Source organism: Bacillus rossius, chromosome 16 (genome assembly GCF_032445375.1).
Source record: "Bacillus rossius redtenbacheri isolate Brsri chromosome 16, Brsri_v3, whole genome shotgun sequence".
Classification (NCBI taxonomy): Eukaryota; Metazoa; Arthropoda; class Insecta; order Phasmatodea; family Bacillidae; genus Bacillus; species Bacillus rossius.
In genome coordinates this window covers 7902785-7918094 of record NC_086343.1, presented here as the reverse complement: position 1 = coordinate 7918094, position 15310 = coordinate 7902785, and the positions used below count along the sequence as shown (strand labels likewise).

Here is a 15310-nt window from a genome sequence, read left to right as displayed (position 1 = left end):
TTTCGGTATACGGCATTTGGTGAGAGTAATTTCGTGCAAATGGAACGGAAGTCGATGAAAAGCCCAGTGTAGCAACATAAACCCGTATAGAGTCACTTTCGCAAAAATTAGGGTACATACCAAACGTATTGGTGTGCCAATTTAAACTTCATTTTAGTGAAACTACCCAGGAATATTTTTGGTAAACTAAAAATAGTCACAGTAAAAAGTAATCTAAAGTTTTAAAAATAGCTAAGAAATCCGGCATTGCAAAATAGTTATACCGTCTCAGAAACCTTCACGGGCATGCGCATAACAACTCACCAAAATTTCATCGCAATCGGATGAATGGTATAGGAACGCATACGGCACAAACAAACGAAAATTAAAGACAACAAACGCTTCAAACGATGGTGCGTTTAAAATTCAAGGCAACTAACTCTATCTATTGACGAAGTTAAGAACAAAACTGTTATGAGCGCCTTTATTTTGCTAGCCGCTGCGAGCTCCACTAAGCGGGCTGGTCTCACCAAGGAGAAAAATATGAATTTGCCAGACCTTACTATGTGTATGATCGTGTGACAGACATAGAGAAATTATCACTTTTTCACTCCCTTAGGGATGGAATTTCATATTATGTGTTAATCCAGGTAATGAGCTCGCTGTATGCGGGGAAGGTAGATCAAGTATTAATTAATCAGCTTTCGACCGGGGTTGAAAAATATAAAATTCTATTTAAAATTAGGGGTTTGTGATAGAAGGGTTAAAATTTAGGGTTGTATGTATTTTTAATGCCACGTTATAAAAAAATTAAAAAAAAAAGAACTTTGTCCAAAAAATTAAAAACAAATGTTAGGGGTGGACAACCCTTATCACTTAAAGGTATGAAAAATAGATAGTAGCCGATTCTCAGACCTACTGAATATGCATACAAAATTTGATAAAAATTGGTCAAGCCGTTTCGGAGGAGTATGGTAACTAACACTGTGACACGAGAATTTTGTATATAAAATATATATATATATATATATATTTTTTTACCTACATCAGTAGTAGAAATTTTTTTTTCTCCAGAAGTATTGTACGTTGGCTTTTATTTCGAATAATGTAATAAAATTTAATGGTTTTTTTTTATTTTTATTTTTTTTAGATTTTTAAGATTGTGTCAGAAATTAGGGTGGAGATTTCAAAAAGAGAAGGCTTTGCTGTGCAGGCTTTGGGTTCTAAACGGTGTATGTATGTGTGTGTGTGTCTGGGGGGGGGGGGCAGGGGGGGGGGGATGCTGTCCCCTGGCATGTGTGCCTCTAGCGACCGCCCCAGAGAGAGGGCGCTTGTTTTCGCCAGCTGTCGCTTCGGCGGTGTGACGTGTGTGTGTGTGTGTATGTGTGTATGTGCGTATGTGCTGGGGCCAGCCTCTCCAAATTACCCCCGAGCAGGAGGTGCTGTTTGGGGGCAGGAGTAGGAGAAGGGGGGGGGACGAGATGAGGTCAATCGCTCGCAGCTGTTTCACGTCTCGTTGATGGTGGGAGTGTGTCGGGTGTCGTCTGTGTTGATGGTGGAGGAGGGGGGTGGTATAGGGCAGGTGACCAAACGCAGCGGTTTCTTCGTCGTGTTGGATGGAACAGTTATTTAAATTTTATAATTTAATATTTAAAAGAAATTTTTTTTTTGTCCATCTTGTTAAGATTCGTTAACCAGTATAACTGTATTTTTTCCGCGAACGTTAGAAGTTAAACTTCTAATGGCATTACTAAAATGTTAACCTGAAACATTTTAAAACACATATTATAACACTAAGTATATGCTTATATAAATATTTTTTTTTGCTTAAACGACTGAAATCAGTCCGTAAATAATTACTGCAAACAAGCATTAATCTTATTGAGTTGACCAATTTATTATTATTTAATATTAAAATGTTTAAAAAAAAAGTTTTAAAAAATACAGCAAAGAATTTTTTACCACGTCCCTTGAAGTTACCCAAGTGAACGCTCTACATCTGTGTACCGAGACCGTCGGAAGGGAAACTTCACATTTAAATAATCCACTTGAGCGCAAAATATGCAGTGCAGTAGAACCTCACATATCCGACCATGACGGGACCGGGCCCTGGTCGGAACGGCCAAAAGGTCGGACATCCGTTGGAGCAAAAAGACGTCTTTCCCAGCTATACAGTATGTACAGTAATACAAACTTTATATGTAAAAATTTTGCTGTATACATTTCAAACATTTACTTTTTGTTAAATTATAAATGAGAAGATGAATACAATGTTAGCATACCTTATTTAAAGAATTCAGTAATGCATTTTTTGTTTCAGTTTTGCCAAATCTTGATTTTGCGAAAGTGTCCCTCCACTTTTTTTTCCTCCCATCAATACATTACGTTACGTTAAAAAAACGTAGAACAGTACATTATAAGAACGAGCACATTCTACACCAAAAATTACGGCTGAACTGACAGTTTTGCGACTCGAAAACATGTAGATGCGTCACATTTTCAAGTCTGAACAGGCTCGCCAACCACGGAGACCAGGTCGGATATCCGGAGGAGTCGGTTGTGGGAAGGTCGGATATGAAGGGTTCTACTGTAATTAATTCACTTGAATGATAAAACTGAACCAAAAAAAAATTGGTTGTCTGTAAAGTCGGTTTACGGACGATAGTTTAACGTGACAACGTCATAACAAAACATTAATGAAATTATTGCATACTTTTATGAATAAAATTGAATAATTTTTATTGAATTATCACTATTTTGTATGGATACAAAGGAGGAGTGAAATGAAATCTACAATTTAATTGATGAATTTACTTTTATTTGCACTCATTAATTTAAATATGTTTATTACTTTAACGAAGAGATTATTTTAACTATAACTTTTGTACACGTTTGCTATTTAACTTCTACCAATCTGTGTTATTCTGTCAAGGATAGGACGATGATAGGAAAAGTAGGAAACCAGTGGGAGTGTTTCAAGTTTAATGTGCCTCGAAAAAGTCAAACCGATGGTTGTTCCAATCGAGTGTAAGAGAGATAGATGCGGCGCAAGCGTACAATGAGCGTAACGGGACACAGCGTAACGGGACAATGTGCTTAACGGGACACTTTTTCGTGGGTGCAGCCGGCGTTCATCGATTTATTAGACGTTGTCACGTCAAAAGTACACGACGTAGGTTCACGATTGTGACAATTACGGCAGCGAAAACCTGAACATGGTCTGTTACTCCCCTGCTCTTGACTTTAAACCCTCTCTGTTATCGATCGTCATAATTTCCCGAGCGTTGCACTTTTCGTTACGATCTCGGCGAGTGAACGCCTCGACTCAACGCTATCGGCTGTCAATAAGTTTCCACTTCAAGAATTAGCTGTCATGAATGACACGTGGTGCTCTTGTACGTATACAGCACCTCGATAGAGTTCAGTATGAAGGTTGCCTACATAAAGATGATTCCCCGCTTAACATAAGTACAGTTAAACAATGTTCTTGTTAATATCTTTTCATAGCTACCGGTCATTTTTTTTAGCTCACAAATTTTCTTATCAGATAACATTTTGAAAATATAATTTGAGAAAATTTGTGACGAAACACAAAACGCAAGAGAGCATAAGTGATGAATTTTTTTTTGAAAAGCCCTCAAATAATAATAGCTATAACAAGAAAATGAATTAATATTAACATGACGTGTGAGATCGAAGACTTAAGGCATATATTGTTGTTCAATCAATAAATTTGTGTATGACAGTGTTAAGGGGATTGGTGCAGGACAAAAAACAGTCATTCGTCAGAATTTGTTGGAAATGAGCTTAAGTGTTTCATAAATGCTTGTTTATTACTACTGTACGGCCAGCCAGCACGTATATAAGCTAGCGGGTGAGATTTGGCAAGTTAGTGGCGAGAGAGCTTCCGTGAGGGGAGGTTGTCGAAGACTGCAGCTCTGAGGCCTGCCATCTAGCGGGAATCTTTCGAAGGTCTTCCACAATATCGCCTTTCTCTCTCTCTCTCTCTCTCTCCCTCCAACACGGACACCCAACCAGCTCTTATCTTCGCTTCCCATCTCGCCCTATCCTTCATTCTCGGATCAGGTAGCCGCCCTTCCCCGCGTAGACTTTCGTGTTACTCCAGGAAACCAAGACAACCTGTGAAAAATTTGTCCAAAGCTGAATTTTTGTACTGTGGTAGAGTTGACTATGCTTAATAACATACCGAAAGTTTACCGCTGTAGACCTTGTGCGTTATCACCGAAAATTTGCATTTAAGTCCTAGGTGACAGCAACTTGCATCAGTCCATTAAAATACTACCCATTTATACATTTTTTAATTTTGACTGTCCGTAAACTTACCAAAATAATCTAGAAACTGTAATACACCCATTAATGTTAGAAAAAATTTAAATATTTAATATTTAAGATATGATATAAAGCGATTAATTCACGACATATATTTTTTTATATTTGCCAACCAGATAAAAATACGATTTACACCGATTTGAAGAGCCCAATGCGAAAAAATGTCTAAATAAATGTTTTTAATTATACTTTTAGCTTTAAGATAGTATATTTATAAAGAGTCTAGCATAATTAGTTGCCTCATTAAAGCTGCCCGAGCGTTGCAGTGTACTGCAGCCCTACTGATGTTTCACGGCCGGCGGGCTTTGAAACACGCTGCGTATTGCGACACTCAATAAACTTGGTCTTATTTAAGGATTACTTAAAATATATTTAATGCATATGATAGGGTGTATTCATGTTACATCTATTGAGGTATACATATTCTTTTTTCTTATATGAATGATTTTTGATACAATAAAATTAACAATAAACAATTTCTGCTTGGAACTTGTAAATCAAAATTCTAGAGGACCTCTGGTTTTATATATGTGTGTTCGTATTTTGTTACAAAAATTTTATTATTAAGAATTATTTTAATACCAAAAAATATAATTATTTTTTTTATTTCTAATACATTATATTATTTTAGATCAGAACTGTGCAAAATTTTAATGTAGCCTATATTATAATATATATATATTTAACTGTATGAAATTAATTTACTACATAACAATTGAAGAAAACGATACACCGTAAATGTGCTTATTGAGTTTTGTCACTTTTATAACATAATTCGTATGATAATATTTTTCTTCCAGAAAATAAATAAAACATAAATTGTGTTGTAAAATGTATTGATAGAATTACATATTTAGTATTTTTTTCTAAGTTAATTCATTGGAGTGCTGCGCCTAGCTTACTTCGTTGAATTGCTAGTGACAAAGAGCAGTGGTGGATGTTTTTGCAAGAGTTTGACCGTATTTTATAACCCCAGCTGTGAGAGGATGTTCGTCCCAGAAATTCTAACGGTCAAGGAAAATAGCCTTTCTCTGTAGTCACGTACGGGTCTGCTACTCGCGTAATATCGTCAGTTCATCACAACTTTCCGGGAAGTTTTATTGTTTTTATTTATTTATAATTTATAAATTAAAGAGTCGATCATACTAACATTTTTACCTAAGCAAATCGCATCCTGGAAGATTTTTATCTACGTTTGCAGCAAAAATCACTTGCAGTTTGGAAACTTTTATTCTTTCAGTCTGGAATTACCATACATTAAAAACCTTAGTTTTCTGGAGCAAAAAACGTCCCAGCACGAGCGACTTTAACACTGCTGCACACACACTACGAAGCTTGAAATACATCAGTGGTCAGACTATTATACCAGACACTCAAAATATATACATTTAAACCTTACAAAAAAAACACAGACAATATTTATGAAGTGATTTTGACGCTACGCTCAACATATTTATGTAACATGCAGTCAAATTTCTATAAAAAAAATATATATTTCTTACCTTTTATTATTAAAATTACCAATTTTAATAATAGCACGTTTAAACATTGAGGTGTTTATCACAGTTTCCATGTAGGACATTCTTTTATATTACTTTGGTGCCATAATGATAACCGGCTTAAAAAAGTATTAAAGTTATTAAATTTACGAAACATTTTTGTGGATCATTGTAGAACTTATCATTAAGGACTCAACTGCTCATTATTGGTGTGATCACAAGTTTTCATCGGTAAACTTTTGACGTGTTACTAACAAATGTTCATTCTACTACTGTACAAAATTTTTGCTTTGGGATAATTTTCCATGTATTAAAATTTTTTGTTTCCTTACAGCGAAATTTGTCCCGACCCGAGCCTACTTCGACAACCTCGCAGTAGTATACACTACGCGGCTCGGATCGCTTTAGTGGTCAGACTAATTGTATGAGACACTTAAAAAATATACCAATTTAAAGATGAATAAATATGCAACAAAGTTTACTCTAAACGATTTCCACGTTGGGCTCTTTAAGTTTATGTAAGATGTATTTATATTTCCTTAAAATTGAATGAAAGTGAATTAGTTAACTTTAATGATTTAAAAGGTCTATTTCATAGAAACATGTTTAAACTTTGTGCTTTTTATCACTATCCTCAGATATGGCAATGTTTCTAGATTATTTTGGGTTCCATACTGACGGTCTACTCCATAAACTGCATTTTCAATATCCATTATTGTGGATCGTTGCAAAAAATTGTCATTTTGGACTTAACTGCTCGTTTTTGGTGTGACGCACAAGGTTTGCGCCAATACTTAAACTTTTGACGTGTTACTAAGAAATTTTCATTCTACTACTGTACAAATTTTCGGCTTTGGGATAGTTTTCCATGTATTAAAAACCTTTGTTTCTTCACAGCGAAATTCGTCCCGACCCGAGCCTACTTCGGCAACCTCGCAGTAGTATACACTACGCGGCTCGGGTCGCTTTAGTGGTCAGACACATTGTACCAGGCTCTCAACAAATAAACTAATTTAAAATTTAAGAACTAAATCGTGATCGTAATGTGGCCGCCATGGTGATTTGCGAATTTATGGAGAAATAAAAGCAGCTAAAATCTTATGTAGTTTCCAAGAGACATTATTACATCACCAATCAACTAAAGTAACAGGTTTGCAAAATTTCAACATATTCAGTAACTAGTCAGTTTTTCAAATGTGTTAGTATTAACAATCTGGACCATATCTAGTCGGTGAGGTCTGTATTGTTACAGACTATCTGTATTCTGGTATTTGGATTTTGAAGCTACTTAATGATTCGCTTTCAATGTCTATTAAAATATACCTAATGCTAATTGCAGGAATATTTCTACTCGATTTAAAAATTATAATTCCTGAACATTTGTAGCGGACACATTTCAATGTAACACTAACTGATTTTCGAGTTATGTTGAGGTTTCACATGCCACTTCGTGTACACGAGATGGCCCCTGCTCTGGTAATAATGAGTCATCACAACCGGTGCCGTCTGTACGAGCGTCTTCACAAGTTATCCTGAAATATGTTCTTAAATATTAATTCAAGTGAATTCTTAAAATCCTACACACCTTATCTTAAGTTTCGTAAATGAATCGTTATATTTTGTAAATCCATATAATATAGGAGCCAACATGGCGCGAAGCGATGGACGCGATACGAATAATATTTTTTTTTACCAACCACTACATCAGTAAATATTTGTGGTTTCCATTCGCTATGAATTCAAGCATGTAACATGTGTACTGCTTCTTCAATTCGGCCACAGTTAAATGGGAGGCTCTGAATCACTGAAAACTCCTCAACAAAATCAACGATGAATCACAGGCATTACAACAAACAGTTGTCACAAGTCAAGTAGCCAATGAGCAGGTGACATTTTTCGAGTCCGTAGAGGATTGTTGAGACTATCCTACAGGTCAATGGCAACGTGCCCTTACGCGCATGGTTAATACCCCGCATGAGTAGAGTGTAAAGGCGTAAGCCTGAGACACATCTAGATCCTCATCTAACCGCGCACACTTAGATTTAACTCAGGATAGGGTGAAAAATATTTACTAATTTTGCAGTCCTAACAGTCACCAACGAATAGTCAGCAAAATACATAAATAAGCTCACGAATATTGTTCGTGAATGAAGGCGAAGCTGATACTTTGTAAACGTTACCAGCAGATATTAAATAATGTTTAACTATTATTTACGTAGCTTACTTCTAAAAACTGCATTCATGTAAACAGATTTTGTGTGAGACTATGTTGAGTGTTTTCTGCTACACTTAGTTTTCTGATAAAAGTCTATTGTGGCTTAATAAACTTGTTAACATTGATGCCTGTCATAAAAAAAATTCAAACGTAATTATACGGATACATGTTGAGTATAGTTTATGAATGGTTCACGCATTGCTGAAAAAAAAAAACATGTTTACAATTTTACACATCTTTTTGTTGTCACATCGGGTCCATCGCGTTGTACATACGCAACTCTGAAAAATAAATATATGGTAAAAAAAGCTATAATAAAATAATCTCTTATCTTACGCTTACAACAAAAAACATCTAGCTAAATCACTGTGCTAAATAATAACAGAGAATAACCATTCAATTATACGCTGAGCTCGACCAAACACGTTCTCTTATCTACTGAAATTGAGTACGTTGATCTTCATATCAGTTTCCCGCGAAATCCCGTCTCCCCTTCGTAAAAGGCAGACAGCTGTGGCAGGGTGGCAACGAGCTGCAAAAAGTTTGGAAAACTGTCGCAAGGTGTCACTACTGTCCAGCGCGCTCTATAATTCCTCGTATCCGAGCTTGCACGCTGCTCAAATTTCTACAGCTACGTTTTTACTTTAGGTCCGACTACAATAAGCTAAAGATTAAAATAAAGTCAATCATTCAGCCGACATATATGTAGGAGTTTGAATTACAAATGAAAACGCGAATGTTATTAAATTCGCAAATGAATATCACGCAATTTCGTAGCAGCTCATTTATTAAAATTCAAATTGTAAATACGTTAAATTAATAATGATTACAGATAAAAAAATGGTCACAGTCATATCTCCCGTGTCTGAAAATTTATCTGCGAAAGTTTTACCACTGATTTCTTTATAGTTTTTTAATAAAGCTTGAACTTAAAAAATTCCCGAAAATCAGCAATAACTTAATTAAAATAAAAAAATAAAAAAATAAATTTTTCACCAGAATGGTTCAAATCTTCTCTAGCAGCTGAATCATTAACAAATATATTGTTTTTTTTAATACGATGCTGGTGCACCAATCCCCTTAAGCCATTAACAGTGAACAGCGACCAACGTAAAAATTTTTTTTTCTCAATGTTGGTAAAACGTCTTATCAGCCGTAATTATAGTTCAACTTCTAGTAAAACTTATGAAGAAGCCAGAAAAAATTAACGCTTCGAAACCAACGGTAAAAAAAAAAATGGTGTAATATTACTCGTTATATGTTTGCATTTTGAGATTGTAAATTTCGTAATATTATGCACTGTGGGTTTTACTATTCTCTAAATCTGAATCACTGGCTTTAATCAGTGAAATTTTAGTGAAAATTCTGAAAACAAGTTGTTAGTGACTTTAGATTGGCGAGCTTCGCTGTGCGTCTCTACTAAATGAGTTAAATCTTTTGGAAAACATTTGAAAGCTACTTATATATAAGTGAGCTGCGCTCACTAAAATAAATTATAGGAATTCACTGATTCTAGTGGAGCAGTTTTAACCAATTTTCTGTCAGGTTTCATTGGTATGGAGCAATCCAAACTATCTCTAAACTACTACAGTGTAGACAAGACTGCGTCTGAATTAAGATTTCTTCGCCAGAAGATATGTAAGCATGTCTGTATCAGAAGGCGGAATAATTTTAATCATCAGTTCCACTTTTTTTTTAAATTTTTGTGTAATATCTCAAAATATTTTAAACATAATATTGACAGGTACACGGAATTGTAACTGTACTTAAGTTTGTCTGTCTTTGCTAGAGCTTTGCACAAAAGTTCTTATTGCTTACGCCAAATGCTTTAGGAAAAAAATGTTGAGCTAAGACAACAACTCTTAAGACATCTGCTATAAAACAAAAATCGCTCAATTTGGACTTAGGATCTTTTGGCTCATGACATACCGATTTCAGTCTCGGTGAAAAACCCACGCTTGATTCGCGTCTAGTTTCCTTCATGGAGTTATTAGTCTTGTTTCGTCCAAGGAGTAATGATTGTTTTTTTTTTCCTCCATGGAGGTATTAGTAGTTTCCTACGCAGAGTTATTAGTCTTGTTTCCTCCATGGTTTCCTCGCTGCGCTGGGAGTGAAGGATTGCGGGTATCGTTTCTCATCGCGTCGTGTGGCGGCGCTCGAGTTTCTCTCTCTCTGTCTCTCTCTGTCTCTGTCTCTCTCTCTCTCTCTCTCTCTCTCTCTCTCTCTCTCTCTCTCTCTCCCCCCCCCCCCGAAAACCTCCAACCCCAATAGCTTCATGATGGATGCAGACCGATACTTGTCTTCTGGCCGCGGGGGACCAACCTTGGGTTGCGAATTGCTAACAGGACTGGTCGAATTCATCCGACTCGAACATCATCGCCACGTGCGTGTGTTTACGATTGCTAGGGACTGGAAAAATTCGCGTATTCAATGACCTCCAGGATAGACTCCACGATCCTGTGCATACTCGGGCAAACGTCACCTGTTCATTGGCTGCTGACTCGTGAGGCGTCTCAACTGGGAGACTCGTGATTCGATACTGCTTCGACTGAGGGTCTATAGTTGGCCCACAGTCCTCCAGGTTAACAGTGAACCAATAGCAGAAGTTTCACAAAGGTAAAATTATTTGCATTCCAGCATATCGCGAAATGAATCCGCGAATTTTTCCGGTCTCTAAACGATTGCTACTCCAACATTGAAGGCGCCAGCAGTGCTGATGAAGTCTCAGGGCTCAGGGACACAGCCAACTGTCCGGTCAGCTGAGCGAGGTACGGGGCTGAGGCGGTGACTATGCTGGGTTGGTGGCCCCAGCCGCTGGTCATTGCCGAAGCCACTAATACCCTCCCGATCAAACAACAGGGAGTGATCCCTATAACAGTTCTATTTTAAATAAGCTCTGGAATGTTATGAAAAGCGAACTGGAACGCTACTCCCACCCTGCCCATGTGTGGGAGGGGAACGTGAGAATGCCGGCCGTAAGGACGGAATAATCGGCTACTCCGACAGACACCTGTGTTCGTCGTCGTTGCTAAACGTTGGGTGGTTGTTAGTCACAGAACTTTTTTTTTTGACGTGACAACGTCTAATAAATCGATGAACGCCGGCTGCACGCAAGAAAAATTGTCCCGTTACGCTGTGTCCCGTTACGCTGTGTCCCGTTACGCTCATTGTACGCTTGCGCCGCATCCATCTCTCTTCCACTCGAGTGGCCTATGAATCTACTATTATATTAAATAAGTTAAGGCGGGCTTTTCAAAAGTAGATTTTAAATTTAGTACTTTAACTAAACTATCATTTCATCAATGTTTTGTTATGACGTCACGTTAAACTATCGTCCGTAAACCGACTTTACAGACAACCATTTTTTAAAAAAATTTTTGGTTCCTGTGCAAAGTGTGCAGACAGTTTTTGTTTATAAGCCCGACGCCGTCATCAGTTGCGTCCGCAACGTCACGCAAGGATGGGCAGCTCTTGTGGTTTGTACGCGCGCTGCCTGCATCCGCACACTTACAACTGGCACGTAAACCGCGCAAGATCGCAAGACGCCAAATTTCAGCACCGTTTTATAAACTACGCATTGCTCAACACCTCAACGTGGGGTGTATTTTTTTTTTTTTTTTTTTTTTCAATTTTTCCAGATTTCTCACATGTTTTGGCTTGCATTTTCGCGTTCATATTTTTAAGAGATGCGTTCCGAAAACATTTAAAAGATGCATTGAAGCCCACGATGTTATTTTTATTATATACCTACGTCATGTTTACACTAGTTTAACTTTCAAACGAAATGATTGACTCTTGTCTTTTGTTGTTACGTTGATAAAATGAATCTTCAAATTGCTAGTGTGTAGAGTTTTTTTTTTTTTTTTTTTTTTTTTTTAAACAACCGTGATTTTCTTGCATCGGCTGCGTGTTGCGTTGCGTTGCGTTGCGTTGCGTTGTTTATAAACCCGGCTTCTGGCCGCGGGAGCGGGCGAGGGTCGGTTGTAGTTGAGTAGTTGGCAGCTCTGGGCCGCCTCCCCCTCCATCGCAGGGGCGCCCCCTCTCCTCCTCCGCCACCCCTCCCACCACCTCCTTCACGAGTCCAGTCGTCGTCGACGGCGGCGGCGGCCGACGCCAGTCTCGCGCGCAGCCCTGAGTCGCTCGGTTCCCCCGCCCCCCCTAGTCGATGCGCCGCCAGGACGCCGCCCCGCGCCGCGCCGCTGTCATGACGCCGCCGCCGCAGGAGCCGCCGCAGCCGGCGCCCCGCCGCCGGTAGCGACCCCCGCCCCCGCCGCCGCCACCACGACGACCCAGTGCGAGAGTGCGCGGGTGTGCGAGACGATGTACGCGTACGCCGCCGCCGCAGCGGCCGCGGCCGCCGGACCGCCGCACTACGCGCCGCCGCCGCCGACGTACCTGCCGCCCCCGCCGCCGCCGCACCACCAGCTGGCGCCGCCGCCCGGCCTCGTCGCGCCCTCGGACGCGCTGTCGCCTCACTCCAAGCGCCGCAGGTTAGCGCGAGTCGCCTTCCGACACCTCCCGATGCCTCCCGACACCTCCCAACACCACCCAACATCTCCAAACCAACACCTCCCAACACCACCCAACATCTCCAAACCAACACCTCCCAACACCACCCAACATATCCCAATCCACACTTCCCAACACCTCCCAACACCACCCAACACCTCCCAACACCTCCCAAAGCCTCCCAACGTAAAGAAAAGTCTGTATTTTGGTAAAATGCCTTATCAGCCGTAATCATAGTTCAACTTATAGTATAACTTACGAAGAAGCCAGAGAAAAGATTAACGCTCTTAAACCAACGATGAAAAAAAAAATTAGTGTAATATTACTCGTTATATTTTTTGCAAATATTCTGAATTTTACTGTTCTCTAAATCCGAATCACAGATTTTAATCAGTGAAACTTTAGTGAAAATTCTGAAAACAAGTTGTTAGTGACTTTAGATAGGTGAGCTTCGCTGTATACCTCCGAACACCTCCCGACACCTCCCAACCAACACCTCCCAACCAACACCTCCCAACCAACACCTCCCAACCAACACCTCCCAACCAACACCTCCCGACCAACACCTCCCGACACCTCCCGACACCTCCCGACACCTCTCGACACCTCTCGACACCTCTCGACACCTTTCGACACCTCCCGACACCTCCCGACACCTCTCGACACCTCTCGACACCTCTCGACACCTTTCGACACCTCTCAACACCACCCAACGCTTTCTCGTGGCTTGGAAATTCAATCGTCGAAATCGTGTTAAACATGTACAGTAGGACTGGAATAAATTACCTCAGTATATTTTGTAGTTCTGGGAGGGGTTTACGGGGAATCACATCTACCCTTTCGTAGGACCGTCAACTGCTGGCGCCGAGGTCGACGGTCGACCACGTGTGGATTGTGAGGACGCCTCGAGGATTACAGTTACGACCTGCGTGCAACGAGCTGTCCCTCGCGACCTTGTCATCGACGAAAACGTGATGGCCCCAAGTTAAAAAAATGGCATCCAGCAAATACGGTCTTTCGTTTTCCACAAACCCGAGAGGGTCAATTTTTAATCGAGGATTCTTAAGCAGCACCTTCTGCCATTGTTATTTTTTTCCCTTCCGTAATACAGTAAGATTTACCGTGGCCATCATTGTAAACGTGATTTGGAAAAGATTTCCAATGAATTTTACTAGCAAAATAGAATTGTAATTTTTTTTTGTTCTGCCAGTAGGGCAAACACAAGCATAAAAGCATATTTAGGAACTCAACCCCCTTCATTTTTTGTCAACTTTTCGATGGTCGTATACGTGAACAATGTTTGTAAACAACTTCACGTGGTTGTCGTTGCTCGTTGAACAGACATCATGTGTTGCTTCGCAAATGTCCGGCTTGTGGAGGGGTTGGGGGGATAGGTAACAACTGATACTGAAATAGCTTGGCTTCTGGGTTGTAGCCGCGTCAATGGCGAATAATTCACACGACGTTTCGGTCGACATTGGAGTCGCCATCATCAGGGGAAGTTACCTACTGGGTAACTGGGTAGTATAGGTAACTGCCCCCCTGATGATGGCGTCTGCAGTTTCGACCGAAACGTCGTGTGAATTATTCGCCATTCTAGCGCTGACTTTTGTTTCCGTTCATATTTTTTTTTCCGGGTGTTTTTAGTCTGGAAGGTTTTGAAAACTTAACATTTAAATAATAATTGACAGGAAAAGTGAATCTTTCTTAGGTTTCTGCTAGTGCTTTCTAGTAATAATTTGGTTTCCCAAAAGTCCATTTTACCAATATGCTTTCTCTTATGAACGTTCAGGGCGGTAAAATATCTTGCCGATTGCCTTTATAAATGTTTGGTGTCACAGCTCTCTCAGTATGAACACTTGACAAAAATAGAAAGAAAAAATACGTTCTTATGCAATTTTCTTTAAGTTAACTTTTTTAAAATCTTGAATGCTTCCTTCTAACCACAACAAACAGGGCATAAACGCGGTAAGTTTAAGGTGGCGAAGGTCTGAGGTGCGTCCTTAAATCTTGAAACGTTTGTGCACGAGTAAACGCTCGCGCCTAGCTTTTCTCCCGGGCGGTTTTTCTAGTTCTTTCCTAATATAACATTTTTACTGAGAAAAAGCTTTAAAAAACCTGTCGTAAATTTCTGTGCGTTACCCGGCTATGGGGAAGCAAAAAGAGGAACCGATTGTGAGCCACCATGACCTTATTTGTCGGGGGAAAAAATGTTCAACCATGGATATTTACCTGTTGGAAATTACAAGAGTGACTTGTAGAACACATCTGGCTACAAAATTAACAACACGTAAACAAATGTAATACGTGGACGAGCAGCACACCGGAAAAAAACTGATTTCGTGACACATTTTAATGTAATTAGTAGATACCTGCAAAATTCGCGGTTTCGATGGCCTTCAGGATAGACTGCACATACCCCTGTACACTCGGGCAAATAACGCAAGTTTATTGGCTGCCGACTTGTAAGTCGTCTCAGCTGGTTTGTCTGTGATTCGATCCTTCTTCGGTTGAGGGTTTATAACTGGTTGAGATTTGTCCAGATGAACAGTAAGCCAATAGCAAAATTATTTAAGAGGTATATATGTGTTTGAATTCTAGCCTATCACCGAATGAATCCGCGAATTATTTAGGTCTCTAGTAATTAGGTTCATGAAATTTATTCCGTGTTTATCTCACACCAATTTTGTTTTGTTTTAAGTGTCATCCTTCAAAGAAGTGGTAGTGCTAATGCTGTATTGGTGGCTACAAAAAAAAC

The 15310-nt window shown here is 39.5% G+C and overlaps 1 protein-coding gene across 8 annotated transcripts in view; it reads left to right on the top strand.

Moving 5' to 3' along the window:
* Positions 1-15310, top strand: part of LOC134540263 (aryl hydrocarbon receptor nuclear translocator homolog) — a 286817-nt gene that overhangs the window by 47979 nt on the left and 223528 nt on the right. For 6 of the 8 annotated variants that reach the window (XM_063382916.1, XM_063382915.1, XM_063382912.1 and 3 more), the window contains exon 1: positions 12349-12533. The exons of the other annotated variants lie outside the window; for them this stretch is intronic. In XM_063382916.1, coding sequence (XP_063238986.1) covers positions 12364-12533 — 170 coding nt within the window. In that variant the 5' untranslated portion in view covers positions 12349-12363. Of the gene's footprint in view, positions 1-12348; positions 12534-15310 lie in introns of those variants that run through there. 8 annotated transcript variants of the gene reach the window in all.